This window comes from Falco rusticolus, chromosome 8 (assembly GCF_015220075.1).
Source record: "Falco rusticolus isolate bFalRus1 chromosome 8, bFalRus1.pri, whole genome shotgun sequence".
NCBI lineage: Eukaryota > Metazoa > Chordata > Aves > Falconiformes > Falconidae > Falco > Falco rusticolus.
Window position 1 is genome coordinate 47,360,682 of NC_051194.1, and position 15,140 is coordinate 47,375,821.

At 36.6% G+C, this 15,140-nt stretch overlaps 1 protein-coding gene across 8 annotated transcripts in view; it reads left to right on the plus strand.

Moving 5' to 3' along the window:
- AGPS (alkylglycerone phosphate synthase) overlaps nt 1-14,863 on the plus strand; it is an 85,186-nt gene extending 70,323 nt beyond the window's left edge. For 6 of the 8 annotated variants that reach the window (XM_037398669.1, XM_037398672.1, XM_037398673.1 and 3 more), the window contains 4 exons: nt 1,001-1,090; nt 1,522-1,621; nt 3,361-3,418; nt 11,517-14,863. In XM_037398669.1, coding sequence (XP_037254566.1) covers nt 1,001-1,090; nt 1,522-1,621; nt 3,361-3,418; nt 11,517-11,638 — 370 coding nt within the window. In that variant the 3' untranslated portion in view covers nt 11,639-14,863. The remainder of the gene's footprint in view (nt 1-1,000; nt 1,091-1,521; nt 1,622-3,360; nt 3,419-11,516) is intronic. The other 2 variants (XM_037398670.1, XM_037398675.1) reach the window with 1 other exon arrangement.
- The last annotated feature ends 277 nt before the right edge of the window (nt 14,864-15,140 follow it).

A 15,140-nucleotide genomic window follows, 5' to 3' on the forward strand; every position in this document is an offset into this window, starting at 1 on the left:
GACTTAGCTGCGAATTTGTCTCCCTTGTTTCAGGAGAGATATTTTTTTTCCTAAGAATATAAGAAAATACTTAAAATTGTCCTCACCAAAGCAAATGCTTTCAAAAACCTCTTTCTACTTTGACTCACAATAACTATGTAATTTTCCATGAATCATTTAGTTACCTTGTTCCTGATAGGCTGGAGATACTTGAATAAAATATTTAGCTCCACTTTTTTTATTCACTAAATAAACTTTTTTTGTGTATTACTACTTTCAATCTGCAAAGTAGCTTTAGATCTGTGTAAAATGCCTTAATCTGAATTATATAGTATAGCGTTGTAGACCTTCCTGGGAGAACATACTGCTGAAGAAATATGGTGATTTTTCGATTGTTCTAGCACTTTGGATGCACCTGGGTCTGTCCTAGAAGGGGAGGGAAAAGCAAAACAAGTATGGCTTATGACAAGATTTAATAGCACATTGCCATATTAGAACTATAATATTTCAAGCTGGCAAGCTAGTGCTTAGGTGGAGTATCTCCAGTTTTGGCCTTGCAACATACCAAAGGTATAGAATTAGCAGAGTATACAAGGCCTTAGAGTTCTCAGGCTTTCTACTGTGGGCTGTATTTGTCAACTACTTTGCCAAAAATTTGAGGCGGTTTTGCTGAGAAAGTAAGGACATACAGAAGTAGGTAACCTCCATTTTCTGTTGAACATTTTTGACTCCTAGTCTTTATGAAAAAGAGCTTTCATTATGTACAGTACTTCAGAGTAAACTTGCTGTGCACAATAAGTACAGAAAAAGCAATACTAGTGAAGTCTTGGTGAGGGGTATTCTTAGAACAAAAACTAAGCGAGTTAAAACTGGTTCTAGAAAGGAATCTTCTGTTTTATTAATTACACTTTTAAAAAAATTACTGAAACCAAAGCTGTGGTTTTTGGCAAGTTGTATAAAATCAACTATTTTAACATGTTTAATGTTATCAAATTATATTTTAACATGTTTTCTGTTGCAGGGTTTTGGACCTTTGTAGGAATGTAAAGGAAAGGATAGTAAGAGAATGTAAAGAAAAGGGTGTTCAGTTTGCTCCTCTTTCTACCTGCAGGTAAACCATGCAACAACCTAAATTTTTCTATAACCTTTGATTAATAAGAGAACTAAGGAAGAGGTCATGAAACTTGCTAGCTAGTAGCTAAAGTGCATCTATTAATGATATTACAAACACTAGTAATCTTGACCTTTCTCTTTAACCTGCAATTGGATTGCATATAAGAATGGATAATTGGAGGGATTAGTAGCAGCACTTGATAGGTCTTGACATGTAGTCTTGCTTATATGCACAAAAGTGTAACAATTAAAGCTTCAACTTACAAAATCATAGCATTGAGTCACTTATGAAGTATGAGCAAATAGCATACAAAACTATTTTGAAAAAGATGCTACCCTTTTCATAAGGTCACTTATTTAATTGTGTAATCACATAATGGCTGGCTTAATACCATAAAGCTTTGTTTGTAATGCAGTTCTTGTCAACAGGGTGACGCAGACTTATGATGCAGGAGCATGTGTCTACTTCTACTTTGCCTTTAACTACAGAGGAATTAGTGATCCTATTCATGTCTATGAACAAATTGAGGTAATGTATACAAGAGCAATAGTTGAGGGGGAGAAGGTGATGTCTTATAATACATGATGAACCCATTGGCCAGGCTAACTGAATTTTACAGGAAAGAGCTCAAAATTCTTTGTAAAGCTTTGATCATTAGCAGCTTGGGAAAGGGGTGCGCACTAGAAGTGCACTAAGTAAAGACTACTAGGTGACTGGTTTAGACATCAGCAAATGGGTAGCTGTGACTAAAGTATAGGAAAGCTTGATCTGGAGTTTGTTCTTAGGTGGCAGAAACTATCAACTGCAAAACCCAAATCCATGGGAAACAAAACAGTTCCATTATTTACAAAGCTGCTGCTTTCACTTAATAGTCAATTAGTCTTTCAAATACATGGTAAAACCATCAAGATCATACTTGGATAGTGCTGCATGTAGAAAATAATGTATATGAGGGGGTCTTTCGTGCTGTTTCAGGGAATTAACTGCTGTGGCGATTTGTTTAGGCTTAGGTAAGTGCTGGTATATAGTCTGCTGTTAGAACAGTTGTAAGCTGCTTTGACACTTATCAAAAAGCTTTGGAATAACTCTGCTTTAACACTTGGGCTGGTGAAACACTATACTTGCCTAGTTAGGGGAAACTAATATCCTTGTTACCTTGAAGATTTAATACTTGGATATGTAATACATAGAAGGGCTATGGCTAAACTGCTTTTCATCCTACATTTTGGTTCATAGGCTCAAACTTCAGCACCAGAAAATTGCTAATAGGACTGTGGAGATATGGTCTATATTTAAGTATGAGAAGAATGATATGCTAAGTATATTTTTCAGAAATGTCTCTTGAACCTGGCAAGTGGATGCAAAATTTTATCTACAAGTTCTGAGGCTTTCATGCTGTTGAATCTAGGACATTGGAGAATTTAATACTTGAGTGCTTATTTAATGAGACTTTATTAATGCTTAGATATTACCATTTATTGGAATTTGGTTAGCAGTGTGATCATCTGGATGCAAGCCTTCCATTATAAGTGACTAAATTTAACCTAACAAAGCAAGTTTACCAACCAAGTATATGCACTCTGTGACAAACTGAGAAAATCTAACTGCATAGGTATGGTTATATACATTATTCCTAAAAAAAAAAGTATGCTTTTTAAAAAAAATATTTAGTGCTTGTGCTTTGTTACACCTTCTAAGCTGTCTAACTATTCATGATCAGCTGGATGGAAAAGAAGATTCTAGAGCTTGAAAGTGTTCATATATCTTGTAACATAAATTCTGTGTTCTGCCACAGACTTCACCCATGGAGGGGTTGTCAGTTGTGAAGTACGTCACTTCCTCGATCAGAATTTTGGAGATCTGGGTCTAAACTCTGGTCTGAATAAGGATCTTAAATCACCCTGAGGAGCACGTTTTCAAACTTGCTTATTGCAATTAGTTTTTCATTAGGCACTTAATCTTCCAGATGAGCATCCCAGCTGCTAGACTAGTTTCAGCAAGGGGGAAGTGATCCAGAATATTCTCTCCTGCAATAATAGATTTGTTATAGTAGATGCCATTTGAAATGTCTTGGCTTTAGTAATGTTTATTTGAAAAATCCCCACTTAGATTTATTTGCAGACTGGAACTAAAATGTTCACTTGTATTGTGTACCCTAATTACTTCTGAACTTTTCATAGACCTGTGTACATGAGTATGGTAGCAAGCATTTCACTAAAAAGTCTTGTGTGTTTGCTGTTGAATAAATCCTTATCTTTCCAATTTAGAGGGCTGCTAGAGAAGAAATACTTGCCAATGGAGGGAGTCTGTCACATCACCATGGAGGTAATGTTCTCAGTCTAATATTAGTCTCTTTGATACTGCTAAATATTCATGAATAACATAAAATAGCTTGTAATAGAACTGTGAAAAATATTTCACAGACGTGAACTGAACTTGCTGGGGGTGAGGAGGGGATGTCCAGGCATTCTTTCTGGAAACTTCTCACCCTTTTGCCAGACTTCCAGCAGGAGTGTCCCTAGACCTGGTTTGCTTGGCATCAAGTCATACAATGTGCTGCATTTATGAGCATCAGCTTCAGACCTTTGATAGGAAGTCTACAGGTTTCAGAACCTGAAAATGTAGTTGAGTGGTTTCTTAGACAACTTCTACTGAACCTTGTGCAGAGGTATATTCAGTTAGAAAGACCTCAAACAGGATTTTTGGTCTTAAAGTTTAGTGTCCCTTGTGGCTAGGTGAATACTGCTAGCCCTAATTCCAGGGCACTTGGTGAAAGTATCTGCATAAGAGCTAGTGACTTTAAACTGGGCATGTTGCAATCTACTGTTTGTTGTGTAATTTGTTATGTAAGTACTGATATTACTGGCTTGCTGTCTGTTAACTTCTGATTATCCAGTTTCCTCTCTTTGGAGTTTGGGGATTACTTGTCCTGAATTACTAGCCTCTTTGCAAGCTATTTTGTGCTTTAATATTAAAATTTAAGGACCAGTGTCATATATGTGATACTTCACGTACCTGATGATTTATTTTGCTTTTCCCACATATTCAGATAACCTAACTTGGTTTTTAATCTCTAATGCTGTGAACTTAAATGTCAGAAAGACTTGTTGCAGAATCAGTTTGGTTTGTGCAGCTAGCTTCTTGAAACTGGTTAACTTATTGCATGTTTTTTTCTCTCTGCTTTCTTGAGGCATTGTCTGGCCACAGAAATAACAGCAAAGAGGAAGTCTAATGTTTTAAAATTAGATAAAGAAATTGTAGTTCTAAGAAAGCTCTGTGTGGGAACAACAGAAGTGTGTGCTTTAAAACATCTTGGTGACTTCCTGGACTTGAAACTTCTAGCTGGGGCTGGTTTGGGGCATCTAGCTTTGATAGAAACTGAAATGATATTGCTAAAGCAGCACCCAGGATATTGAAACATTGGTAGGTGATTAGAACATGAGTGAAAACAGTTTCAGTGTTTTTTAATATGCTCTTATTGTCTTCTGATTAAATCTTTAATATGATGGTATAGTGGACTAGTCAATTATCACATATGGGATGTGGAATTTACCACCACCACCACCCCCGATGTACTGTTGTGCTCCCCTGCTGTGGCAGCTGTATTTTACTGTGACTAGCATTTCATCCATTAACTCACATGCAGCTGGAGCTTGTCACATTTGGGTGTATTTGCCCTCACCGTATGAAACCTTGCTTACAGCATATGTTGAACAAGAAAAAAAGTTTGTTATGTAGCATTTTCAAAAGCTTGCACACTTGAACTTTCTAACTCCACAGATACGGAAAACTTGGTTTGTTAGACTAAAGTTCCTGTTGTATGCATGACTACCTCTTACACTGATAAATATTTTCTGCTTTGAGTGTTTTTTGTCTGGCAGGTCGTTGTGTATGATACTGAAGATTCATTTTTTGATACTTAGTACATATGCTGCTGAGAATTAGCCTAATAGTATCAGTTTTATTTACTGACCTTCAGGCTTTGTCATTCTTAGCACTGCCAAGACTAGTCTATTGTGTGGGGTAAAAGAAAATACTGGTGCAATTTCTTCTAGTATTTGTCTTGTAATTGTGATTAATAACAGTTGTTTTCACTATCTGGAAACAGACAGGCTGGTTTGTCTGCCTACAATCACACTGTGATAAATGGAGCTATTTTAACTCTGGTTTTGTGTATCAAAGAAAACAGATGTAGTCTGGGACTTGAGGCTATAGGAAATACGAAGCCTGCTTAAGTCAATCTTCATACACTCCTTGAGTGAAGAAGTGGACATATGTGACACTGAGATGCATAAAGCTCTAAATCACTTCACATCTAGGGAGGTATTAACTGCAGGTAGACATATAGCTACAATCTACAGTGAGAACTGAAATCATGATACTTTTATGAAGAGTAACTTCAGGAACACTTTATTTAAGGTTCTATTTTAGTCTTAGTATCTCTTCTCTCCTCTGCTCCCTCCAGGCTAATGAAAAATAATTGTAACTTTTAAGCAAGATTCACTAAAGGTAGTAATACTATGAGGAGATTCCCCTCTCCCAATGACTTTTGAGACTTAAAGCTTTTAAGAAGTATAGCTGTTATTTTTAAATGGATTATATTGAAGATCACACTTTGCAATATGTGAGAACAAGAAAATTCCAACAAAAAACTGCAGAAGTGTATCAATACCAGCCTTGTACAGCAAGCATCTCATGGACACAAGAAGCTATAGTGAAGTCAGATATATACATCTGTGTAACAAATTCATCCTTTCAATGTAACAATTACTTGTATTTTGGAGTAGACTACCTGGATTTTCTTGTCTTAGAAATCTGGATATCATTTCTATAATACTGCAACCTAAATGACTTTCTCCTTTTAATCAAATTCTGTCTTGAAGTGTTTCTCTTGACTTTCAAATATTTAATTTGTCAGGAATGGTTTTCCAACTTTAATATTAGCACTTAACACTTGATAATGATTCTGGATTATGTAATGAACAGAGTTTACATTTAGAAAGAATGAGGCATATGTGTTGCTATAAAAATACACTTAACAGCCTATTTGATCAGCTATGTATTTTATGTGGGGGGAATTCAGCCATTCTCCAGTGCACCAGAAATTCTTCCTTATAGAGAAGGTTATCAGACAAGTCTGCCAGGATCATAAAAATCTAAGTGTTAGGTCTGTTTCTTACTAAACTTGTTGTGAACAAACTGCTGAAAAGCTGCTTAGTGGTTTTAAAGTAGCTTTTTAATGTGTAACTTTGAAGTGATTACTTCTGCTGCCATTGTCCCTTTTGGCTAATGCTATGACATAATCTGAGCTAGTAAAAGCTTTTGAAAGGTATTCAGGAATTAGATATCCTAGTTGTAGCGTTCCTGGTCTTAGTTTCCTACTATCATAGTTTTCACCTTGCCTTGACTATGTCCTACGGGTAGAATGTGCACATTTCTGAACACAGCTTTGATTGTTATGCATTTCTGGCCACTGAGTACCTTCTAGATTTGAGTTGAAGTCTCATGTAAATAAGGATTGCTAGAGCCACCGATACCTTCTAGAAACTTAGCGTTTAAAGAGCATCCTTAGAAATGACAATTTCTTGTAGAAACAAGTTTATTTAGATACATGATTCTTCTAATCATCTAGGGCAAACTCTAAAACCATCCATATGATGTGTCACACCTTGTGTTCTTGAATTCAGGTTTTGTAAAAAACCATGCTTTTTTGTATACATAAAATGCAGTGTGCTGAGGAAGTATCAGTAGGTATGACTGGTGTATAAATACAACTGTAACCCCTTGGGGTACAGCATCAGGAGGGAGCTGACTGGATTTGAGCCTGATCCCTTCTGTATTAGCAACCCAAGCACCCATGTAAATCTAAGGAACAGGGTAAAAATTAATGATTGTTTCCCTTGCAGGAAATGTTCTAACTAAAGCTGGTTACTTAAGGAAACAATTACCAGCTTGGGCTATTTTCCTCAAACCCACCATTTAGCCACTTAACATAATAGAATTAATCATTTTCTACTTTCTAGACAGATTGACTAGAAAAAAGGTTAACTAGGTAACCCAGGCTCCCCAGGTTTAGGCAGAGTATCAATTTCCTGGCAGGTTATGTATGGAAACAAAACAAAAACCACTACCCCACAAAAACCCAAGACAAACCCTAAAACCCCCTGCACCTTACTTGCATGCAATTGAATGCTTGACAAGGCAATTCATTGCAATTCTTTGGCATCATTAAGAGGCTGTGGTTTAAGCTATACACTGTAGTAATTAACCCACACAAACTACAATATCTGGAATTGTAAAATTCCATTATGGAGGAGTTGAACACATTTTCTCATCTACATGGGAAGAGTATCTTAGCTTTAGGTTAAGCACTGGAGGCTGATCATATGGGTTTTTTTTTAAACTAGAGCTTGCTGTATGGATTAGAACAAGTTTAAACTGACACTTGACAGAGTAACCTTATGTGAAGTAATGCAGTTTTATGTTCTTGCTTGGTCTGAACGTCTTAATAGAATAGTCATCGCTGGTGCCTTTTCCACCAAAAAAAAATGCAGAGGGCTTTCTGATTAGTCAACACAAAACTTGAAAGTACTGAAGTTATTTAGATATAAAGTGAAAATGTGTAAGATGTTATGGTGGTAAGTGTTAAGTATGTGATAGATTTCAGGTACGCTGGTCCAATGTACTTCAGCACTACTACAGTATTAATGTCCTGACCTTTCTCAGTGTTGCAGCTCTTTCTGGAAGAGTAGTAAGCCGTTAAGCAATTTCTATGAGTAGAGAGATGCTTTCTGTAGAGAACACCAATTTCAGGAAGTGTGCAACAGCTGGAAGAGTCCCACCCTTCTCACGACCTGTTACTGCTTCTCCTTTTGCAAAGCTATGCTGCAATAATTACCTCTAAGTTGAAAGGGCTGCAGCAGAGGAAGTCTAGAGCCATGTGCAGTGCCACTAGAGCCTATTTCCACTGGTGCCACACACTGCTGTAAATCTGTATGGGTGCAGAGTTATTTCTGGGATTGGTCACTAAATTAAAACTTTCCTTACAAGAGTGTTCATGTGTACCCAAGTATTTCATATTCCAAAAGTGAAAAAAACAATTGCTGCCTGCTGTTTGTAGCTCCATTCTTAGGAGCCAGATTTTCTGCAGCTATCCAGATGCATTTTTGAAGATGAGCACATGTAGCCTTTATGAGCCAGGAGAGCTATACTTCAGTTTTATCATCTTTGTGGCCAGCAGATATGTGCTCTCTATGCACTTCTTTGAAAAATCATGCACATAGGAAAGTTTTGGTAGAGTGTAATGTCGATGCATGTTTGGTGTTTTTTTTCAAAAAGTGGGTTCTGCAGGAGCAGCATAGAGTATGGTTGCCCTTCTCAAAAGTGTATTTTATTCCCTAACAGATTAAAAGGGCACTGGAAGCATGTGCAACCTTTCTAATGAAATCAGTGAAGGGTTGGACCAGCCACATATCAGAACTGAGAAGTTGCTCACATGCTTTTTTCTTTCATATATGAGATTATATGGACTATAATGATAAAATTTGAAAATGCTGCAAAAAAACTGGTGTTGGACTGTCTCAGGGTTGCTACTGAACAAGCTTCTTGGCTTTCTGGTCTGAAGTATGTTGTGTGAAGTAGACATCTTGTCATGTTAGGGAGTTTGTACTCTATGTAACAGGCTGGGCTTCAGATTAGGAAGCCATAAATCTTCAGTGAATGTTTTAAGGCATTGGACTGCTCAGCACACCTCAGGAACAGGGCACGTGCCACTTGTAAAACTTGAAAACTAATTCTGTTGTACTTCATCTTGGATAATTAAGATGTAAGATATCTTCAGAGGAAGAAGATGCAAGAAGGAATGGCTGTATTTGTTTCCAGTTGGGGCAACGAGGACTGTGTGTGTAATGGTGTGTATAGCTAAGTAGTGACTTGTTAAGCTGCTACAAATTGATTGTACAATGTTAAACTGATTTGAGAACCTTTATTAATAATGTTATGATATGTTGTACAGAATCAAATGAATTTGATATCATTTTTAATTGAGAAAAGTGTACTGGGCTGACAGCCCAGAAGTGGTAGAAGCTTGGATAAAATCTAGTTCTGTGCACACTCATGTCAGTTAAATGTCTATATAAATGGCATCATCTAGGCCTAAAACTAAAAGGCTAGAAATGGAAAGGTGGTTTTCTGTAGCCCATGGTAAGATCAGTCTTAACCGAGATCTTTTATTGGTGGGGAAGTTAAGGCTTCCATGAGCCCACAGCTGTTCTTTGGCAAGGCTTAGTGTGGAGTTAACCAACTTTGCCACTTAGAAAATGCCATAATAGTAAAAGATGTTACCATGAATGTAAAAATAATTCCTTCTCCTTTCCCCTCTTATCCTTGAAGCTAATTGGATTGTCCTGTGGAGGAGAAGGGCAGCACTAACCTGAAGTGAAACAAACAAACATTGCTTTTCGAAGTGGTGCTCTTGTCTGCACAGAGCCTTTCTTTCACTTGGTCTATTTTCCATTTAATCAGATGGATTTAAAATTTGAAGGGTGAGACTGCTTCAGTGCTTTTTAACTCTAATATGAAAACCTGAGTAGGTGAAAAATCCATGTATATCTTATTGACATGAGCAGTAGGAGCAGCAGCCTAACCTACTGTTATCAAGGGGTTAAAATATTTTCATTGAACTTGTTTGTGAAGGACTGCTGGTAACTGTAGTACAGCTTTTTTTTTCTTTCCAGTTCACTAATCAAATGTATGTTAGATTTATTATTGCAAAAGTATAAACCATAGAAAATTTGACAAGATAGATGTGTAAATTATCACTTTGACAGAACTAATGATGCACTCCAAGCACCTTCTGTTTTCCAGCACTTGGTGAGCGACTTCATTAAATATGCAACGACTGTTTGGTGCTGCTCAGACAGTAGTTCAGTTCCTTGTGGAATTGCATTATTACTGGAGGTGTAAAAGAGGCAGGCATGCTAGCTGTTGGGCATCCTGCTGTGATTCTAATGTGCTCCATCTTGTTGGAGCAGTTGTTTGCAGTCTTTTCAGGACAATTACATCCATAACCACAGGACACATTCACTGAAACTATATTACAGATAACAGTTGAGAATGGTAATGACTGTTCTTCAGCTGTTTGTGTAAGAGCCAGTGTGAGTGACTTGAGGTGATGGTCAAGCCACATCCATGGTTCTTTTTTTGTAGCAGTAGCATTAAATTTCCCCAGATAAAATTCAAGTACATCAGCTTGCTCAGTCAGATTGTTGTGATGGTATATTTACAGATGGGGTCTTTTTTTTCGTGAGCTGGGCTGCAAAATACAACCACAGTTCCTACCACATGACAAATTCTTTTGCCCTTCAGTTATGATCTTTGCTCTTGACACACATGCTGCTGATAGTTTTCTAGCAAACTGCAAATTTCATTTTCTCACTTTATTTGCTTTTTCAGTTGGCATTGTGACTAGCTCATATTCCTTAAGGTATAAACAAATATACTCTGTTCTCCAGAGGTCTCCCTGTAATTTATTATTCTGATGACAGTTTGATGGTTACCCTGAAAACAGGGCACAAAAGATGGCTTGAATTTAGCTTCAGATACTCTTAAAGCATCTGTCTCTCAAACCTCTACTATATGGCATCATACTGACAAATGGATTGTGTTTCAGGCTGTCAAGTTAAATGTTATAGTGTGTTTAATGAAAAAATGTCCTTTATTTTGAATGATCTGTTAAATCAGAGTTGATGACTTGGTTAATTAGTATGTGAACACTCGGCCATTTAACAGGACTATTGTGAGACTTCAGTGAAATGAGTTTTTAAATGGCTGGTGTTTCAGCTTTGCTTTGTTTGTATGTTGTGAATATCTATTTTTACATGGGGAAGCTAAGCTATTATGTAATGGTATGAGCAATTACCAGGCTGTGTAAAAATTTGAGTGAAAGATATTTTGCTGATTTAAAACTAGGCTTTAAGTCTTCTCCTTAGAAAACAATTGTTTGCTATTTAAACCAGTACTGTTTCAAGTTTGATTATAGTTATATTTTCACTTTGAAGCAATCAAGAGGTGTGGGGTTCTGCTTTTTAGTAAACTCCTCTACGGCCTTAAAATTAGCTTGGTGGCTTTTAAAAAATTATTACTGATTCCCTGTTTTAATAGAATGTGATTTCAGTCTAAGCTTAATCTGAATTTCATAGTTTCTAAAGAAAGTAGACAGTGTGGAACACAGTCTTCCTCTGGGAGTATGCTGAGCTTAATGAGCTTGATAGTCTGGTGGGCTCAATAAATCAAATAAAGCAAAACATTTCTCATTTTTGAATAAAAGCATTTATCACACAGTGTTTATTCATTCATGGTCACAAGATTGATTGGCTCCTAGAATCCTGCCATATATTGAAGCACTTTGTTTTTGTTTTTCCAGTAGGCAAATTACGGAAGCGCTGGATGAAGGAGAGCATCTCTGATGTTGGCCTGGGAATGCTGAGATCTGTTAAGGAATATGTGGACCCCAATAACATCTTTGGAAACAAAAATCTTTTATAAAGCCCTGCATAACATGATGTACTAAACTTCTTCAAAGTTACTATTGAAATTACTCCACTTTCATTGTATTGGTATCCCAGTAATCAAATATAACATAACTAAACTAGACTAAACTAGTAACTTGATTTTTTGCCACTCTCTTTCCCCCTCCCCCCAATAAAGTGTAAACGTTGCTGTTGATGTTTATGGATTTTTACTTTACAATGCTCTTAAACTCTTACACTTTGTGCCCAGTAGGTTGTTTATTATCAGCCAGGAAATGCAGATTTGGTTTTGCAGGTTTGGTCAGGCAACACAGCTGACAGTATTTTCAATGCTGGATACTGCCATATGTTTCTTACTAAAGCATTCCCTGCAAGGAGAACAAAGACTGGCAACAGTGTTTTCTACAGAAGCAGTTGCTCAACCCAGCTTCTTGCTAAAGGAATGCTGCTAAGAGACAGATGAGGGAACACCAAGAAGTACTTCACCATACTGAAGGATTAAGTATGTAACAGATTTGTAACCGGTGAATACTTAATGTTGGAAGGTGGGCTTTGATCAAAAGAGACAATGTTAAGTCAAACTACTCCTAAAAACTGGGTCTCCACTGCAGTATTATTGGAAAAATCTTACACAATTGAGCAGTTCTGAGTTGTATTTGTATTGCTGGGATAATCTTAAATTAATTGTAGGTCAGTCACTATTAAGTTTTGTACAATGGACATTTCTCACTGTATGTTGAAAACAGGTTTGTAACAAAACTTTGAATTCATCTGTACTTCAGTCCTAGTGTGTATGGGTTTTGCTCCAGTTTGTTTTGCAGAGATGCAAAATATCTTTTTCAGTTAGGAAAAGTTTTGGCTATTCAAATGAAACTGCCCAGCACTGTCTTTTGAAACAGTCTCAACAATTTAATAAAACACTTAAGTGGATAACATACTGTCATCCTGAAAGTGAGCTTTCCCATTTTAGTTTTGTACAGTTTCCTATGGCCTTTATGACTCATTTACTTCACTAGTAGCCACAGTTTAATTGTCCACTGAACTTTAAGAAAATGAAATATTTTCTTGATCAGTATGAGTAAGCATTTTTACATTGAAACTTGAAGCTTAATCAGTAAAACTAAAAATATTTCTGAATACTCATGTTCCATTTTTAAGGTGGTTCTTTTCTTAAAGCAAATTATCCAACTTTTTGATAATTTGTGTATATGATTGCATAGGATAAAAATACAGACTATCCTTTGAGGACACTGTCTCTAGCCAACTGCTTCACAGCTCTGTAGTGTCAGTTTGGACACCTTTTGTATTGGTAGTGCCCTTAATGAGGAGGAAAATTGCATTTTTGTTTTTAAACTATTTTAGAATACAGTCTGATTTAGCTCTCAGTTTTAGTAATACACCAAAAAGTTTAAAATGCTTGAAAAATATTGTATATCAGACAACTTTGAACTTGTTTAAAGATTAATTTCAATGCTATAATTAGTGATCAAAAAAAATGGACCACTCAAAACATCACTTTAAAATGCATGCTGTCAGGGTACTTAAGGTAAACTTTTTATGATCTGCAGGTCATAAAACAATGATATTTGCAGTGCAGCTAGATTTATTTTGGATGGTCTTTGTTTTGCAACATTTCGACACAAAAATCTACTCTTCTATATTTTTGGCTTTGGCCCCTAGAGTTTGTCTTACTGCAACCAAAATATCTGTAGTCTGTTTTAGGAAGCTGTCTTTGCACTGTGGTTAAGTGTTCCTTAAGTATGCAATGGTATCTCAGCAAAGTGAACTACATGTTTATGCAAGGGACTTATCTTGCATACTGTATGATGGTGACTACATGACCACGGCTGACATCTTGCTAATGACTTGTATCACTCTGAAAGAGACCTTTCTAGGAGTTGGTGAATATGAAGGGTGTTTATGTGCCTCAGTGAAAGTGTATTTCCAACTATGAAGGATCAGTTTTGAAGGAAAGTATTTGAAGGCTTTTTTCAGAATGACAGCACAGAGCTAAAACAAGTAGTTATAGCTCTAATTTTGACTTAAAGTACAACACAGCTCTACAACATCCTTTCCAATTCTTAATTTGCTGACTATGGTTTCCTCATCCCCTCTTTGTTTTGAAATTAAACAGGCAAAACCTCATATTCTCTGTCTAACCTTTAAACAGCCACTGGCTTCTGAAGTGATTTAAAATGCAGTAAAGATTTTTACTGCATGTCAATTGTCCTATGGGAAGGTGAAATAACAGGCTATAAGGGTCCCAAAGCAATGTCACTGGATAGCTTTGAGGAAAAGATTAACTATAAATGTAATGAATAACTTTTTTCTAATGGCCACCCTATTGCTGTCTTCCTAAATGGTTTTTCTATCTCATGAACTGGTCAGAGCTTAGTTTAACTGCAGTTGAAATGTATGTATTACTGACGGTCTTTAATTTCACATTTTAATTTCTAATGAAAATAGAGAAAAGGAACGTGAGTTCAGGAGACCTAGACACAATATTACCCATTGAAAAGAAATCTTTTCTTCTCTGATACTGAAGTCTTCCATGTTCCCATAGCTGTAGCCTGTTCAGAGATGGAGTTTGATCCACGCAGATCAGAAGTGTATCTTGGCATAACACATGGATTGTTTGACTGTTTTGTCCATATGTAAGTTATAAGCAGTTTTAATTTTGTCATGACTTCCAATTACACAGCTTCTGCTCCCTTTGAAGGAGGAAGGGTGCAGAGTGAGTATAGCTTGCCTGTTGAAATCTATTTACATTAGACACCTTCATAAAAGTTTTGAGGGGAAAGGGGAAAAATCTATTAGAAATTGATCCAGGGTCTAAATCCTACAGATTTAGGAAAACATCTCTCTTCTTAACTTACAGTGTATTGGTTGAGTTAGAGATGTCATCTTTGCCTTATAGCTGTAAAGAGAGGCCAGGCCACATAGTTCTTCCATAGCAATGTTAATTAACTGATACCAGTTTCAAAGGCATGGATAGGTTAGCACTGAAATCCAGAAAACCCAAATTGCTTTCAATCTTGGAAATGTGTGTTTATCAAGGTTGTAACTTAAATTTCTGCAAATAAAGCCAAACTGTCTGTCATTTTAGTGTGAGATTAACTGTAAAACTTCAGTTGTAATGTTAAGAGATTCTATAGAACCTTATATTATTAATAAAAAGAAAATGGGCCCAAACAATTGTGGTTTTGTGATGAAGCTAAACAATTATATTCTACTAACTTGTCTTCTTTGGTCTGTCTTAGTTTGCCGGTGAACTCTTGCCTAAGGAAAACTATTAGGAAGGCTTTGGCATTTGCAGAGAGAAGTAAGATTGAATTTGTAAATGTGTGCTACTAGAAGCTCTGCTTTTGTGTCCCATGTAAAGAAAAATAGGAAAGCAAGAGAATTGCAGTGAAGGAAGGGCAAAATGGCACCGGAACACCGGTCTACTCAGTTCAGAAATTTTACCTCCTCAGTATTCCCTGTTTGGGCAACTAGGGGACCATGTTCAACTGCTCTTG